This window comes from Mauremys mutica, chromosome 11, assembly GCF_020497125.1.
Source record: "Mauremys mutica isolate MM-2020 ecotype Southern chromosome 11, ASM2049712v1, whole genome shotgun sequence".
Lineage (NCBI taxonomy): Eukaryota > Metazoa > Chordata > Testudines > Geoemydidae > Mauremys > Mauremys mutica.
Genome location: NC_059082.1, coordinates 29,353,523 through 29,371,202, shown reverse-complemented (window position 1 = coordinate 29,371,202; position 17,680 = coordinate 29,353,523). Strand labels below are relative to the sequence as shown.

General features: G+C 38.3%; 1 protein-coding gene across 3 annotated transcripts in view; it reads right to left on the bottom strand.

Annotated features, from left to right (window-relative positions):
• Nucleotides 1-2,625: 2,625 nt before the first annotated feature.
• TJP1 (tight junction protein 1) overlaps nucleotides 2,626-17,680 on the bottom strand; it is a 294,015-nt gene continuing 278,960 nt past the window's right edge. Inside the window, exons 26-29 of one of the 3 annotated variants that reach the window (XM_044979338.1) lie at nucleotides 15,537-16,014; nucleotides 13,869-14,086; nucleotides 12,241-12,384; nucleotides 2,626-4,141 (exon numbers count right to left, since the gene is read on the bottom strand). In XM_044979338.1, the coding sequence (XP_044835273.1) occupies nucleotides 4,047-4,141; nucleotides 12,241-12,384; nucleotides 13,869-14,086; nucleotides 15,537-16,014 (935 nt within the window). In that variant the 3' untranslated portion in view covers nucleotides 2,626-4,046. The remainder of the gene's footprint in view (nucleotides 4,142-12,240; nucleotides 12,385-13,868; nucleotides 14,087-15,536; nucleotides 16,015-17,680) is intronic. The other 2 variants (XM_044979340.1, XM_044979341.1) reach the window with 2 other exon arrangements.

Sequence of the window (17,680 nt, the reverse complement as noted above, 5' to 3'; positions counted from 1 at the left end):
CTGCTAGGGTGGAGGGTCTCAGACTCCAGCCCAAGACAAATGTGTTTACGTCTATTTTTAGCTCCACAAACCCAAATCAACAGACCCAGGCTCTAAGACTCAGTGCAGTGCAGAAGTCCTCTTAGTCCTTTTAGATTTAAAGTTTTTACTACTGCCCTGGTTGAAAACATCTCTACTGAATTTAACGGATCTAGCTCCCAGGTTCAAGAAAGTAGAGTTCACCTTTTTTTAATATAACACTTAAAACTCTTGAAGAAAGTTTCCTATCCCAGGAAGCTTACAAACTACAGAGGCAACAAAGAGGAAGGATGGTGTGCATATAATGGGGTGTGGGGGGGGGGGGGAAGGGTCTGGCTAATCGCAAAACTTGTTGATTTTCAAAGGTATCTACTGGTTCCAACATCTTCCTTTTGGGCGTAAAATCAAATTCCACTCACTTGACATTACTTAAGGGCAAGAAACTCTGAAATGTTTGACATGAATGAAGATAATCACCTATTAAAAACAAAAAGGTACTTTTTTTTTATGCCCTCTGTTTTGTTAACTGCTCCTCTTCAGTATTGCATCCATGTGTATGATTTGGCTTTTCCTCTCTGCTCTTCTCTATGGGTTTAAAGATGATCTGCAAAACATCTTAAAAAGGCATCTGGTGCCTTTTTCTGCTCTTTATATTTATTGCATGAAGGTGCCCTAAAATTATTAATATCAGGAATGTTAACTCTGGTCTTTATTTTGCTGGGGGACATGTGGGGAGTTCTCACAGTATATTTGTGAGATCTCACACCTTAACTGAAGGTGACAGTATTGAATATTTAACAGATACTCTTTCAAAATTGTAGTTAACTGAAGTTAAATGGGTGTTGTTAAAACCAAACCCAGCACTTTAAATAGTTCGACTAAAATATCTCTTCCCTTCACACTTGCTCATTTTTCACTCATTTAAATCTCACTACTTGGCCAGTCTATTTTACAAGAAGGACAGGACCTGAATTTTCCCACCTCCTTTTTTCCCTTCTGTTAAGAGTGTCATTCAGGCTACTTTATATACCATAAAGCAGCAAAAAAGTACTCAAGAATGCCCCCCCACCAACTCCCCCCCCCCATGTCACTTACCAACCCCTAGCTTCATTTCTAATCATCTCTAAGACGTTAACTTACTTGCTCTCTAATCCACTCTTCCTTCTGAAATGGCATCTACATTACAGATTTTTGGACTTAAAGCACCTGCTATATCTAACACCCATCTACACACAAGCGCTTTCAACGGTGCACAAATATTACCAGCCCCACTATAATTGCACTTACTAAAAGCAAAACTCAGATTCATCACAATTGTACTCTGCATTGTATCGTAATAGCAGTGTAGACAATATCCACACTTCAGCTGCACTGATGCAAGTGGTCCACCCGGCATATAGGTTTCCACAACCCCTTTAGTGACTCCCATTTGCAATGTCTTGTATTCTCCTTAAATTGCTAATTTATTGTTTTGAGCTTCTGGAGAGCTTCTGTTAATTTATATTTTGGGAGTTTACAGTTCACATTAAAAAAATGTTCCAGCATTTCTTCAACTCTGGGTTCCAACTCCCACAAACCCCATTATGGGAACCCACAGGACAGGTACCCACAACATGCAACTACTGAAACATTTGGAGAAAATGCTGTGTTTAGATATGCGGAACACATTTTACACTACTTTGGACACAATAGTTCAACTGAGCCATTGCAAGTATCAGCAATGTGTTTTCTAATGCACAAAAGTCTTGAGGGATGTTGTTGTCTGCTAATTATCTATCCAGTAAGAACAAACTTAGAATGGAAACGCTTCAGGTTTATAAGCCATATTTCAAAGTGATTTTTAAGAGTACTTCCAGAATTTAGGCAGGGCCTTACAGAATCAGACTATACCTTAATCATCAGTGACTTACCATTCAAGTGACAGTCCTGCCAATGTAATCCTAGTGAAATATCTTAAGTTTTAAGCCAGAAAAATACTGTGCACATTATACAGCTCATTAAGTTTGTGTATGGGTACGGGTATTATTTAACAATTTAGAGCAACCAAAGGGCATGATTTATCTTTTATCCTAAATGTACCCAAGGGATAGTTGGCTTTTATTTAGTGTAAATCCTATTCTAAACTTTTGGTTTTAGACATACAATAGATTGTAAGCCTATAGTATCATGGCCATCCTGTTCTTGAGGACCTTCTAGTGCCAGCCCTATATTGGATTTTGCCTCTATAGGACAAGTTTTGGAATAGATCTCAGGAAATTAAAATGTGTTTGCTAACTTGCCAGCATGTTTTAGAAACTAATTTACATAGTTGATACAATAAAGAGCCTAATTTACCCATGGTGATTCATGGCACAATTCTGCCACTTGTACTTGCTTCGAGTAATATCCTACTCTCGAGTAGCCCCAGTTGGTTCACACCACAATTGCACCTTGAATTGGTTTTATTATGATAGTTAAGATTATTCAGTGGGGAGTCTCCCAAAATAAAGTTCTACTGAGCATGAGTAAGGATGGCAAAATCTGGTCCTTAAAACAGAAACTAAACTGATTTGGAAGTGTGCACATAAATGCATTTTGGAAACAATAAGATACTGAAAATATCCTTTATTATTTTAAAAACAATTTTATTCTGTATATTTAGAAATGTGTAATTTTAATAACTGCAAAGAAAAAATCAGCCACACCTGAATAGCTAATAACTGATTAACAGAATGCAGTGGTATATTATCTAAACAGTAGTAGTGCTGATGTGCCATAATAAATTGTTTATTAGTAAAAAAATACATTTCAGGGCACATAGTATAGCATCCTTATCACAAATTACAGTAGGGATATTTTTCAAGATTTTAATCAAACTAGAGAATTCCGAGTTATAGTCTTCAAATGCAGCACTTAAAAAGGTAACAACATTGTGCATTTTTTAAAAAATGTCCTTGTTTGTATAATGTAGAAATGCTGCTTTATTGCTGCAGATGTCAAAGTTCAAGGCTCAAAAGGTGTGAGAATACAAAGATATCCTTAAGAAACTTTGTTTTGTTTTTATATATTTATATATAAAAAGGTAAAGCTTATAAAAGTTAATTTACAAACCAAGAACAAAAGTGGTATGCACGCTTTATATACAGGCATTCTATAACATCTATAAATTTTCAAATGCATAGCAGAAAACATACCATCATTTTCTTCTGGCTCTCTTCTGGTTGATCAACACAAACAAACAATACTTGTTCTCTAAACCAGCAAGTTCACAATAAGTCACTTTATCAATCTGTTTCATGATATATTATCTAGTTAAGCACAAAAGCCATACAAACTTAGTAATACAGAGAACTATGAGAACTAAGACTATTAAAAACATGAGGGTAAGGCATCCCTGCTGGTTAATATGTCTGTAGTAGTGTGTTGGTTAATTTACAAATCCACAGAGGCAACTGAACCATAGTCATCTCACATGCTTTCTATCTTTCCCATAACAAAAGAAAACTAACAATGTTTTCATGTACAGTAAGTAGACGTGCTTTTATAAGCCTCACAGTAGAGGAAAACATCTAAGTTGTGGTAGTCAAAAGTTTATCGCTACTTTATGGGACATGTACACCAAAAGAGCCATCAAAAAACCAGAGATGGAAATATAGTATTGTGTATTTTAACACCCCCAAGTTAAAAAATAAAAATGCCAAATTCTGTACTTCAACCAGTGGACTATGAACCAAATTCAATTCTTCTGTATGTATTCCATTGGTACTTTAAAGTTTTAACAATGAAACATTAGCTGTGTCCATTTAAAAAACAAACAAACCAAAAACCCCAACATTCGGAACCCACAAGAACCCCACCCTGTTTCCATAGTAAACTTCCTGTTTGTGGCATGTATTCTGACCGTGGTTCAAGAGTGTACTTGCTAACCATTGTTAGTTAAAGCAAGATGCTTAAACAGTAAGTTCCGTTAATACTTGATAGAGTCATTCAGTTTATATGTAAGGTCCATCTCAGTTTCACATTATTTACTCAGTCAGCTAATTTAAGGATTAGAAGTGGTCAATTAGGACTGAGACACAGTTTGCTCCAACAAGATAGTTTGGATCTCCAGGAAGAGACTTGTTCTGCCAAGTTTTGGGGTCACCTGTGGGAGGAAAACACAATGTTGGTGTTTAGAATCGAACGTCAAACAGTGTACATCTTGAAAGAACCATGTTTTTTGGATAGTACCTTTTAGTTCAGAATCAACATGTTTTGCAATAAAAAGTATAGTTTGTATTTTACTCAGAAAGAGTCCAAGGATGGTACAGTTTTAATTTAGCAAACTGCTTCTTGTTGTGGTATTTCAAAAGAGACTTGGTGGTACTCAAGGACTGTTGTACATACAAAACAGATTTGCTCTGCAGCAGCACCAACATAGTGCTTTCCCTTCAAATGATCAAAACTAATCTATATTGGATACTCACATGACTTTTGTATTAAAAAAACTCAGAAAATTTGGACATTTACTAGGCTACATTAATTTTAACAAAGACAAGTCAAAACTCAAGATAAGTTCTACTTGCTATGAAGTAGGGGGAACTTTATTTTGTATTATGAGTAATTTTTTATCTGAACACAGTATATCAGTAGTACAGTATAACTAACTGAAAAAAGATGGTTACTTACCTGTGTCATAACTGTTCTTCAAGGTGTGGATGCAGACATGTATTCCACTCAGCTGTTCACATGCCCAGTGCACCAAAGCCAGAGAAATAGGCCTAGCAGTATCAGTAGGGATGATGCTTGTGCCCGTTGCTTAATGGTCCCTCCCCTGACTATATATGGGTCGTGCTACCCTAATCCCCCTCAGTTCCTTCACACCAAACCTTAGGCTGGGGATTCTGCGGCAGAGGGGACAGAGGGTAGGTTGTGAATACACGTCTGCATTCACATCTTGAAGAACAACAGTTATAACACAGGTATGTAACCATCTTTTCTTCTTCAAATATCAGCAGACATGTATGCCACGCAGGTGACTCACAAGTCGTTTAATGAGGAGGTGGGGCTCAGAGTCTATTAAAACAGTGACTGTAGAACTGCCTTCCCAAAAGTTTACATCAGCCTGTGATGCTGTGGTGATAGCATAATGTCTAAAAAAGACCGTTTACTGGAGACCACATTGCAGGTCTGTAGATATACACTATGGAAACATCTCTAAAAAATGCTGTTGATGTTGCTTGAACTTGGGGACATAATCTAAGCCACTCCAAAAGTCGTCGTAATATAGATATCCATTTAGATATGATTTGAGCTGAAACCAATTGTCCTTTCATCCACTCAGTGTAAGATATGAATAGACGAGGTAATGAACGAAATGCTTTATCCTTTCAGGCTAAAATGTCAAATACCTTCTCACATCTAAGACGGTCTTCTGCACCCAAATATGATTTGGGGAAAAAATACAGGTAAGAAAGTGACAAAGTGTACCTCAAAGTAGCATCCTGGAGCTCTCATATTCACCACTGTGATATGATTGATAAGTTTGATACAACACATGCCTTTGAGGTATCATTTTAAAAGTCTTCATCTGTTGAATGTTAATATTCTGTTGAATTGTATGTACTATCATTGTATGCAAAGTTATGAAGTATTGCTGCATGTGCTTGTGGGGGGCGGCTGCCCCACCCCTATGAGAGATTGGACTAGGGCAGGCCAATGAGAGGCAGCCAATTAGGGAAGGCCTGAGGGAGAGCCAATGAGGGCTGAGCAAGTGGCCGCCCATCAGGGCCAGGCTCAGCCCTATATACAGGCTGCCTAGAAGAGGAGCAGGCAGTCTCTCCCAGACCTCCAACAGGGAAGGTCTGTCTCCTGAGCTGGGAGACCAGCACTAGCGGAGTGCCAGGCTGCAGGCCCTGAGGAAAAGGCCTAAAGGGTGCAAAGGGTCAGAGGGGAAGTGATCCAGGGAGAGTGGACAGCAAACAAGGGGAGAGAAGGGCAGAGAGGCTGCCGCTAGAGGGTCCTGGGTCAGGACCTAGAGTAGCGGGTGGGCTGGGTCCCTCCCTTCCCCCTTACATTGCACCTGGCCGTGGGAAATGCCCATATTGGACTACACCATACCCTTGATGGAAGAGGTTAGACTTTGGGGGTGTAGGTGGCCACTGCGGCAGGTGGAGGACTGCTGTTAACCCCCCCACCCCCCGGAAGGGGGTGAGAACAGACGGGGGGCACTGCCAGAGGGCAGTGTCCTGAAGGGGACGCCGCGAGCAGAAGGGAGCAACACGGGTCCAGGTGCCAACGGAGGGTGAGAGACGGACGGGACACCACCAGGAGAGGGTGCTCCCCATGACTGAGCTAATTCCCGGAGCGACCAGTGGGAGGTGCCGCACCGGTGAGTCCCACCCCATCACAGTGCTACTGAAATATGTTGTGAGATTGGGAAACTCCCACAGCTAGCCTTTCAGCTGCAACAAAGGATGGCCTGACAAGTGTTGATGCCCCATCAAAAAAAAAATCCACTTTCCCAGATTCTTCTCAGAGGGTACACACAGGCAATGGAGACTGCCTGGACCCGACATCACAGCAAGGATCTTTCTAGCAGCTAGAAGAAGGTATAAAAAGAGAGACTGTATCATAATCACTTGGCCTCTCGCCTCCCTCTACCCCGCCCCATCCCAAATCTTAATACCTGGAAGATTATCTAGAAGACAAAAGACTGAGATCAGGAGATTGATTTCAAGCTGGAAAGGAGTTCAGTCTGAGTATTAAGAACTGTAAGATGCCTGTAACAGACAGTGGGGTGAGAGTCTGTTTGATTCAAATCTTGCTTAGTCTGTTAAAGTTAGAATTTAGACTGCGAATTTATTTTTATTTATTAGGTAACCAACTTTGATCTCTACGCCTGCTACTTATCATTTAAAATAAGTCTTTCTGTAGTTGTTAAAATCTGTTTTATATATGTTGTAGGTTGAAGTGCTTGTGGAATCTCAGGTCAGATTACAAAGGCTGGTGCATGTCCACTTTTCTACAAAGAAGTGGCAAATGTATTAATGATCTTGCATTGCCCAAAGGAGCCTTGAGCAGTGCAAGACAGTATATTTCTGCAGTGCAAGGGGAGATGGACTGTTCTCTCTCTGAGTGGCTCAGCGAGTATTCATGCAGTATAGCAGAGTGTTGGGCTCTAGATGGCAATGACTGAGTAATCATAGTGCCTGGAGGGGTGTTGGTGCTTGTCACTGTCATAGCTTTGTGGGAGACACCCAACGCAGGAGAGTTTAGGATGCACCATGGTCCCACAGTTTCAGGTTCTATCCTGAAGATTCCAGTCACACAGTAACCTGATTAATGCAAAAGAGATCTCTTTTGACAGAAATTCTGGATGTGGTCTTAAAATTACCTTGTCTTTGCAGAGCTGGGTGTACAAGGGATTCACCATCAAGACTTGTAATTTACCGATTTGTCTTGTGGATGTGATAGCTACCAGGAAGGTAGTCTTCTGGGAGAGGAGAGAGAATGAGTAGCTCTAATGATGAACCCATTAGTGCATTCAGCACCATATTAAGGTTCCACAATGGCACCATTTTCTTCACTGGTGGAAAGAGACAGACAATGCCTTTCAGAAACTGCCCTGCCATAGGACTTGAAAATACTGACTTCTCCCAAAAAGGAGAGTGGAAAGCTGAAATTGCAGCCAAATGAACTTTCAAGGAGCAAAGAGCCAGGCCTGAAGATTTCAACTGCAACATTGTCCAAAACGTCCATCATATGTCAGCCAAGATTCAGAATTCCCTTAGAGATCACCCAAATTGAAAACTGCTTCCTTATAGACAAGTAGGTGTCCCTCGTAGAGGATTTTCTATTACTAAGCAGAACTTCCCTAACTGCTTCTGAACACCGCATGTCCTCCTATCTAGCCACACAATATACACACGGTAAGGTGTAGACTGTCTGGATGAACACTCTGGCCATGATGTTGAGTCAACAGGTAAGGGAGAAAGACTTGGGAGGTCAAACTGATAGCATATGGAGATTGGAGAATCAATATTATCTCAGCCATGCTGGTAAAATTGTGATCAGCTTGGCATGGTCCATTTTAATTTTGAGGATAAGCTGAGGGATAAGAGGGATGGGGGAAGGCACACATTAGTTCAGACCCCAATTCAGATGAAATCCGTTTGTGAGGCATTCTTGGAAGAGGGCCCTCAGCACACTGTTCTTCAGTAACCACTAGTGGTTGTTCAAGAAGATTCTCCTAAGGTGATCAGCCAGATGAGTCAGAGCCTAGTCAGTGAGCCACTACTAGGATGATATTTTCCTTGATGCAGGCATGCCAAAATTTTATTGCTTCATGACAAAGTTGACTGGAATGGGCTCTTCCCTGCTTGTTGACATAGTACATCACAGTGATATTGTCCATGAATATTGTGCACTGTTGTTCCCTGAATGTGATGCCAAAAGGCCCGCCACACATTGTACATTGCCTGAAGCTCCAGCACATCGATATGACAGGACCGTTCCTGTTCCATTCACAATCCCTGAATTGTTAATGATTCCAGATGCACTTCCTAACTTATGGAGGAGGCACCAGTGACTAACATTCTGTAGGCATTGCACCGACAAAGGGAACCACTTGACACACATTGTCGTGAATTGTCTGCCACTGCAGCAGGGTGTTTGGTATTTCCAGAGGTACTCACACCAGAATGTCTAGTGAATGGTAACTTGGACAACAGACAAGCCTCACATGCTGCACTATGTAGATACATGTGGCCATATGGCCTTATAATTTCAGACTCACACGGGCTGTTGGAGTAGGACGTGGAGGTCCAGACATAGGTGATTTTTTGGTCCTTTTTCTTGGAGGACCTGAGGAAGAGGAACAGAATATCTTCCTGCTAGAGGCTGCCTCAGAGTCCTGCTGAGGAACATCAGCATACTGGTACCATCTCCTATGCTGATATAGGCCTCATGGCTTACTCCATCAGGTACTGCTTGAGTCTCAAGTCCCTTGCCATCTGTGTCCTTTTCTTGAAGGACTTATAGATGGAGCCCCTATCCTTAATGAGCCCCTTTCCCAGGCCGAGTTGAATAGAGATACCCATACATGGTGTTCCAATAGCCCCTCCACATAAAAGGCAATGTTTAAATCCTGGTGAAGGCTTTCCACCAGGAAACTACTGCTAAATTCCCTAACTAATCTGTGGTATTGCTAATAAACAACTAAACTATTTACAAGTTCTCAAAGACAGAGAAGGGGAAAAAAAAGGGCAGTGTGAAGAAACACTATCGAGGGTGCTCCAACTCCAGTCTCAGGCAATGAGAAGGATATGAGAGGGGTCAGGGCAGTGCCACCCCTACAGGTACTGCTAGGCAAATTTCTACAGCTTGTATGTGCTAGGCACCTGCACATCTAAACGGTATACATGTCTGCAGCAACTCAAAGAAGAACTTCTACTAATCTTTGGGAGAAACTTTGCGAAAGCACTGATGTGCCAATGAGATGGTAATTTGCTGATATTTACTTTAGATAAGATTTACAACTGAGATATTTCCACTTATGGTCATTAAAGCTCCTGTGATACTTTCTTTAAAAACAGAGGGTTTATTCTTAGTTGTCATTTGACAGAACTCAGAAGATTAATCCAGTCTATACTTATTGTCCCTTGTAGTTTCAACTTGAGAAGTTCCCCACCCAATAAACCATTGGCAAGATGTTGCTGGTCCAAAATATAGTGTCCTCATTCCACCATTTCAGTGGTAGATTAATCTCTTGAGATAAACGTAGTAGTGTTCTTTAAAGCCTGAAGGATAAATGGCACTATAAAATTTCAATAAGATGAGCCCAAAAATACATCTGTTTTAAGATTTGGAGACATCATTTACATGATACAGCATCTCAAACCTTTGTGGTAAAGGAAAAACAAACATGAATTAGACAATGTGCTGAAATGATGACAACACCTGATGTGGAGACTGGGAAAAGTAAATATGGCCTAGGGTTGTCATGTGTATTTAGAGAATTTAAAAAAAAGAGTCAACTGATTGCAGCCAACAAATGCTAATTATTTAAAATAGTTCTCAACTAGAACTTTAGTGCTGCTGGAGGATTTTCAGTTCTGTAAATACATTAATTCCATTCAATATGGAAACCTGAGTCTTTGTAAAATATTTGAATAAATTTGCGAATTGTAGGTTTTAATCTCACAGATGAGGCAAACATTTTAACACACACACCTATGGTTAGATTCTAACCAATACAACCTATAACTGTTACTCCACAAATTGAAGATACGATTACTTTCCCATGATTTGGGCATTTAAATCCTTTGAAGTAATGACTATACAATATCAAACTAATACAGTGCAACAAGTGTAATATAAAAGGAAATGAATGTACTCTTAGTCATTTAAAGATGCAATTTAAATTCTCTCCACTCAAAAGTTAAAATGAGATTAACCAAGAATTTCAGATGTTTTAGGGATAATATACAAGTATTTCTGACTTAGCAGAGAGTAGGTCAGTATATGTAATTAAATGTTCATTTAAAGAACAGGACATGGAAACAACCGAGATCAAGCAAATAGCTGAGATCAAGCAAAAGATTGAACAGAAAAAGCACCACAGTGTTGGAAACCACTACTATAAAGGCACCTGAAAAATCAGAGTCCTGTAACCAGCTAATTTAAAAAGAGAAAACAAATATTTATTTAAGACACAGTATGGTCTACTTACATATCAGCAGACAGAATTGCCTAATTCTGAAATCGTCTCAAAAAGCAAGATTACTGATACATCCCATTTCAGTTAAACAGAATAAATTGTTGTGTTATAACTCCAATACAGAAAGTGTTAGTACTTGTATATGCTTTATCTCTCTCTCTCTCTCACACACACACAAACACAGGTTAATTTAGGAGAGGAAAATGATCCGTCTTAAAGAAGTTTTGATTACTATTTGGGAGGACTAGCGTTTCTCCTTTCATTTCAAGTAAATTCATGAATAGATTTTTCAGTTACAAAATATGAGTGCTTTTTAAAAAGTTTTATGTAGTTGTGATGGTGTTTTTTGGGTCCCCGCCACTTAAGTATCAATGTTTTAACATTTCAAATATGTACATACAGTTAAGTAGATGTATGGAACACATGCATATAATAGCATAAAAACCATCCAAATGTTGATTTCTTTAAATCAGATGCCCATTATCAAAACGGATGCTCTGTCAGTGTCAACGCACTGTTAACAGGTATAGATACATTAATGACAATACATTTTGTTTTAAATACTGTATACATAAGAACTGTGTTTAAATATTATATACAGATTATATGTACACATTAGAGGTGTAAATCCTTCCATTGTAATGTTAGAAAGTAGCTGAATAAAACCTTGACTTTCTTCAAATGTGCAGATATTAATTTTTAAATTGCTGTAACTTCAGACATTTCATGAAATTGCTTGAAACTTGCATAAAAATTCTACTTCCGCCTAATACTGATCACCCAGAATTTCAGCCAACAGTGTTTTCTCTGTTCCAAGTAAGGGGGTGAAAGTGGTAGTGAGCGTACAGAAAAAAAGAACAGGCATACAAAACTGAAACCTGGTTGCAACTTCAACTATGAAAAGCCTCTCTCCATAATTCTGGGTGCAAAAAGGAGGTTGGTGAAGAAACAGGTGGAAGCAAACAAGAAAAATCGTGTGGAAAATCCAGCCATATTAGAATGAACTATAAAATGCTTTTACAGACAAACACTGTAGTTTTCTTAAATGGTCTGATTGTAAGCATCAACTTGCAAATATGAAAACAGTTAACATGTAATAAGTCATGATTTAGGAGCGCAAAGGTTAAATTTACAATTTAACAAAGTATATGGCCAATTAAGAGAAGACATGAGTTGGTGGTTTAAAAGCCAATTAGGAGTACATAATCATTTTCCCCAATTTATTTTAGTGCAAATTTACAATTTTAAAGTGTTTGCAGCTGTAACAGTCCTCAAGGAAGAAGAAAAAGTGGAAAGTATGCTGCTATTTTAATGGACCACAGTTAAGGTAGATAATATAATACTGTATTTTTCTTTACCATCTTGGTTTGTCAACCACAATTTTAGCCATTAATTTGCACCATCAGTAATGAAAGTGAAATGGAGAGTTTAACACAAATACAATGATTGAGTTATATATTACACATTGTCACCTTTAGCCAAGTGATCTTAAATTACACGATAGCACCCAAAAGCCCCAAAAGGACAGAGGGAGGACAGCATACCCGACGAGGAGTCGGAGGATTTTAGAGCAAAAGACCAACCATCAGGGGTCATAGACGCACAGTGTGGTAAGCGCAGCTCCACTGGCTTCAGGAATTTTAGTCCATGGGGCCCACACATTACCAACGGGCTAAGCAGTGTTTCACCTACAGTTAAAGAGAAACAAAAATAAAAAGTTACCAGTGGAAACCTGTTCACCTTGAAATACATTCAGTATTTCTTCATACACAAGGAAGAGCAAAATACAAAGAAATTAATTTATAAAACCTATGAAAATTTAGCCGCACAAATAAAACAGAGCTACTCAGCAAAATTGTTTCTGGTTGCCTTTCCTATTACCATACTCCAGTGTATTTCAACTGGACTGGATCATATTACAAAATGAAAGGCATATGGCCAGACAGGCCAGACTATTTGACTACATTAGAATTTTTCTGACCTATAATTCCAAACATGTGCTGCTATACCAGAGGTACAAACGTGAACCTCTCAGTGCCTTGCCAACACCACAGCTTTGCGCATGCTACTGCTACTGGTGTTTTATCCATTAGGATGTCAACCATCTTAGTGTTGACAAGGGAATGCACAGGGTTGAAGCAAGAACCCAAGAAGTCACTTGTTGAAAGTGATAGGCAACTATTTGCTAGCTCAGCTAAGAGCCCAACCCTCTCTTAACAGTCAAAAGGCATGGTACAAGGAATTGAGAGTTTTTATTTTTGCATTTCGATGCTCAACATGGTAATGAGAACATGCTCCTCGACTAAACAACCCATATTCAGACGATAGGTCTAGAGTTGCTTTGAATCTTGCGCCGCAGTACCAATATAGTGCCTCAATTGTAAATTCCTGAAATTGAAGTCCTGAAGGAGAGAACAACTTCTCCTTAAATGAGACACGTATAGTACATGTTTAAAGGATTACTAGTTTCCAGGTAGTCCTTGTCTAGGTTCTGGAGTGGCTATTGAAAAAACAAACTGACTACAATAAAAAGAGATTCGTAGGTTATATGCTGTACTACTTGCCACTTTTAATACACAGTAAAAAGTGTGTGTTTTAGGAAACAGCAGTAGTCATTCAGAGACTGTCGGAAAACCAAGTAAAAAAAAAATTTCATTTGCTTGAGTATTTTCTACCTCATGCCTATTTTTATAAAGCAAAGGACAGAAAAAATTTGGCTGTTAGTAGGTCTTTGAAACTTCAAGCATTTGAGGTAAATTTTCTCAATGTGTTTGGCTAACACTTCACTTAATTTTTAAAAAGATATATTGTATAATGCTTTCAGTCCTATATCATGTGAGAAAACATGAACCTGGCAGACTAGAATACACCCATTCATTGACTATAGAGATAATGAAGCAATGAAAGTCATTTTGAACAATTATTTTCAAAGTATATTAAAGTTTAATTTGTGCATGTCAACATACTTAGATATTAAAAATTATAGTCAAAATGGAGACATCCTGAATTATTCTCCCACCTGAAAATATAATTGAACAGAATACTACTTCCTCTGTACTTCTAGTTTGTGAGCTTCTTGGGGGCAGAGACCATGTCTTCAAATGTTTTGCAGTCAGTGCTTAGATAATATACCATCTATTGCTATTAATTAAGATACGAAGACAACTCTTACCTTTCTCTTTGTCTAAAGGTGGGAGGATACTATTATCTCTGCAGACCTTGAAATAGATTTCTTGCTCTATTCCCTCTGGAATGGCTCCTTGTGGTATAATTATACTAACTCCTGTCTCTATGGAGCTTAATACACCACCATTGCTGTTAAAAACACCTCTTGCTGTGGCTACTACAGTGTGTCCATCCTCCTCCTCGTCATCCTCTAGTGCTGAAGGGCTAAACATGAGATGCATAGATTAAGCACAGCAGTTTTATATACCTCCCCCAAAATCAGTAGCACACACTGTATTTTGAATTAATTTACCAATACAATGGTTACATTAGGCAGGCTAGCCCTTTAAAGTGTAATCAGTCTCAACTAAGAAATAAGTCAAATGGAATAGGGTAATTTTTGCTTATCTTTTGAGAGAAAGGATAAATGGAGATGCATTTCTGCTGTAGCCACAAAAAAATTAACTTGGAATTTACCAACAGCATCAGTTAACTAGTTTTGAGTGGTCCAAAATCTCTAGTTAGGTTTTTGAATGCTCAGTTTTAAGGGTTGTTTCAGAATAGTCACCCCAACTACAGAGCTCTGCATAAGAGGACTAAAATTTACTAGAATTCTGTTGTTCCAGCACCACATTTGTCATGAGTTTAGTATCATAAAAACACAAAGCAGATGTATTAATGTTGATAATTCTTATATGACCCTCACTGAGACTTTTCTTTCACTTATCTTTAAGTAAGGACAATTTGTCAGCCTTAACTTCTATAGCATCAACAAATACCACTTAGAATCCTGCTATTTTCCAGGCTGTGAAATGAATGTTGCAGAGGAATGGAAAAAACCTTCACATTTTATCGGGAGGTTTATTGTACTTAAGTTTATTTTATGTCAATTTCAGAAGTACTCATTTCTTCTGGCATAAAAGAACTCCAGCTGCTTTAGCGCAAACTGCTCATTCTTATGTTGCATTACTGAATTTTAAAAAACAGCAAAAACTATTTAAAATTTGAATCGTACATTATGATCACACAACATATGGCAATTGAGACAAAATATTTTGCAAACATTTTACAAACAGATACCCTATTTTGAAACAAAAATTGAGGAAATGCTCAAGTTAGCGAAAAGTATGCCCCTTATAGATGATTAGATTTTGAGTTTTATGGTAGCTTCATAATTTGAGAATGTTTAAGAGTAAGCTGCAATTACTCAGTTATATTGTTACTCATAGCAGGTAGAACAGAGATGTTGAAATGACTGATCTCTTTTTAAAAGAGTGCTTTTAAAAATTGACCTGAACTAAAAATATAGCTTCCTCAACACATACAAGACCACTCCCACTGAACTTGCAATATTAAGCTGTGACATTAATAATTTAGTAATTTCAGCTTCTGGAGAGGAGTTGTTTAGAGCAAGACGTGTTAATTTTTACTAAAAGACATAAGGTAAGAATGCAACTTAATTATTAAAAAGTAGGATACAGGCAGACAGGACACCCCATGTCTCCCCAAAAGCCTCCAGTGTTAGTCCCAGGAGATGCATCCTGGTTTTTGGATTAGAGAGTCTGGGCAAACTAACAGCAATTCACCCAGGACTGGACACACTGCCTAAAAAACTGCAATTTCATGAGCAACTCCATTCTTAAAAACATATAAAAGAAAAAAATATATATCTTACCTTACAGGAATGGCTTTAGGCACAGCATTAATGTTATTTGGTTGATATTTAGGCTTGTCTGCCTGTATGGAGAATGTATCCATTCCACTGTCAAACTCAGAAGGCTGCAATGAGTTATGTGCTTTTAAAATTGGTTGAGGAGAATTTGGAGCCTTTGAGGGCAACTCTGGTTTATGTTGAGTTTCATTTGGCAGTAGATTGTGGTTGAATTTAGGACTTTCAAACTTTCGCTCAAATGGCCTGGCAGCACTTGTGTAAGGCTTCGTTGTAAAGCGATTATAAGCCGGGGTGACTGTTTTCTGAGTCTGCTCAGTTCCATTAATTGGACCCTTGTCAGGGAAGTTTTTCTGAGGATAGAAGGTAGACTGCACAGTGTCCTCTCGGTTGGAAGATCTGAAAGTTGCTGGTTTATTTTGAGATGGAGGTGGGTCAGGCTTGGGCACTGTGGAATTCTGGAAATCTACGGACATAGAGTTAACTGTAACACAAAATGAGGAAAAAAACATGAAAAAATCCATAATATGTAAGCCTTAATATTCAATTTTTACAGTTCAGACACTTAAGTCTATTATGAAAATTTTTTATTTGCAGTAGAGCTGTCGATTAACTACAAAAAATTAACTGCAATTTAAAAGTTTAATCATGATTAATCGAACTGTTAAACAATAGAATACCAATTGAAATTTATTAATTATTTGTGGATGTTTTTCTACATCTTCAAATATATTGATTTATGTTACAACATGGAATACAAAGTGTACAGTGCTCACTTTATGATTTTTATTACAAATATTTGCACTGTAAAAATGATAAACAAAAGAAATAGCATTTTTCAATTCACCTCATACAAGTACTGTAGTGCAATCTTTTCCATGAAAGTGTAACTTACAAATGTAGATTTTTTGTTTGTTACATAACTGCACTCAAAAACAACACAGTGTAAAACTTTAGAGCCTACAAGTCCACTCAGTCCTACTTGTTGTTCAGCCAATTGCTAAGACAAACAAGTTTGTTTACATTTACGGGAAATACTGCTGACTGCTTCTTATACGTCACCTGAAAGTGAGAATAGGCATTCCCATGGCACTTTTGTAGCTGGTGTTGCAAGATATTTATGTGCCAGATATGCTAAACATTCACATGGCCCTTCATGCTTCAGCCACCATTCCAGAGGACATGCTTCCATGCTGATGATGCTCGTTAAAAAAATAATGTGTTAATTAAATTTCTGACTGAACTCCTTGGGGAAGAACTGTATGTCTCTCCTGTTCGATTTTACCCACATTCTGCCTTATATTTCATGTTACAGCAATCTTGGATGATGACTCAGCACATGTTCATTTTAAGAACACTTTCATAGCAGATTTGACAAAACACAAAGAAGGTACCAATGTGAGATTTCTAAAAATAGCTACAGCACTCTACCCAAGATTTAGGAATCTGAAGTGCCTTCCAAAATCTGAGAGGGATGAGGTGTGCAGATGTCTTAAAAGAGTAACACTCCGATGCGGAAACTACAGAACCTGAACCACCCCAAAAAAGAAAATCAACCTTCTGCTGGTGGCATCTGACTCAGATGATGAAAATGAGCATGCATCGATCCTCTCTGCTTTGGACTGTTATCGAGCAGAACCCCTCATCAGCATGTCTTCTGGAATGGTGGTTGAAGCATGAAGGGACATATGAATCTTTAGCGCATCTGGCAAGTAAATATCTTGCAATGCTGGCTACAACAGTGCCATGCAAAATGCCTGTTCACACTTTCAGGTGACACTGTAAACAAGACATGGGCAGCATTATCTCCTGCAAATTGTAACCAAACTTGTTTGTTTGGGCAACTGGCTGAAGTAGGACTGAGTGGATTTGTAGGTTCTAAATTTTTACATTGTTTTATTTTTGAAAGCAGTTATTTTTTGTACATAATTCTACATTTGTAAGTTCAATTTTCATGATAAAGAGATTGCACTACAGTGCTTGTATTAGGTGAATTGAAATATACTATTTCTTTTGTTTTTTACAGTGCAAATACTGTACACTTTGTATTGTGTTGTAATTGAAATGAATATATTTTAAAATGTAGAAAACATCAAAAAATATTTAAATAAATGGTATTTGATTATTGTTTAACAGTACGATGAATTGTG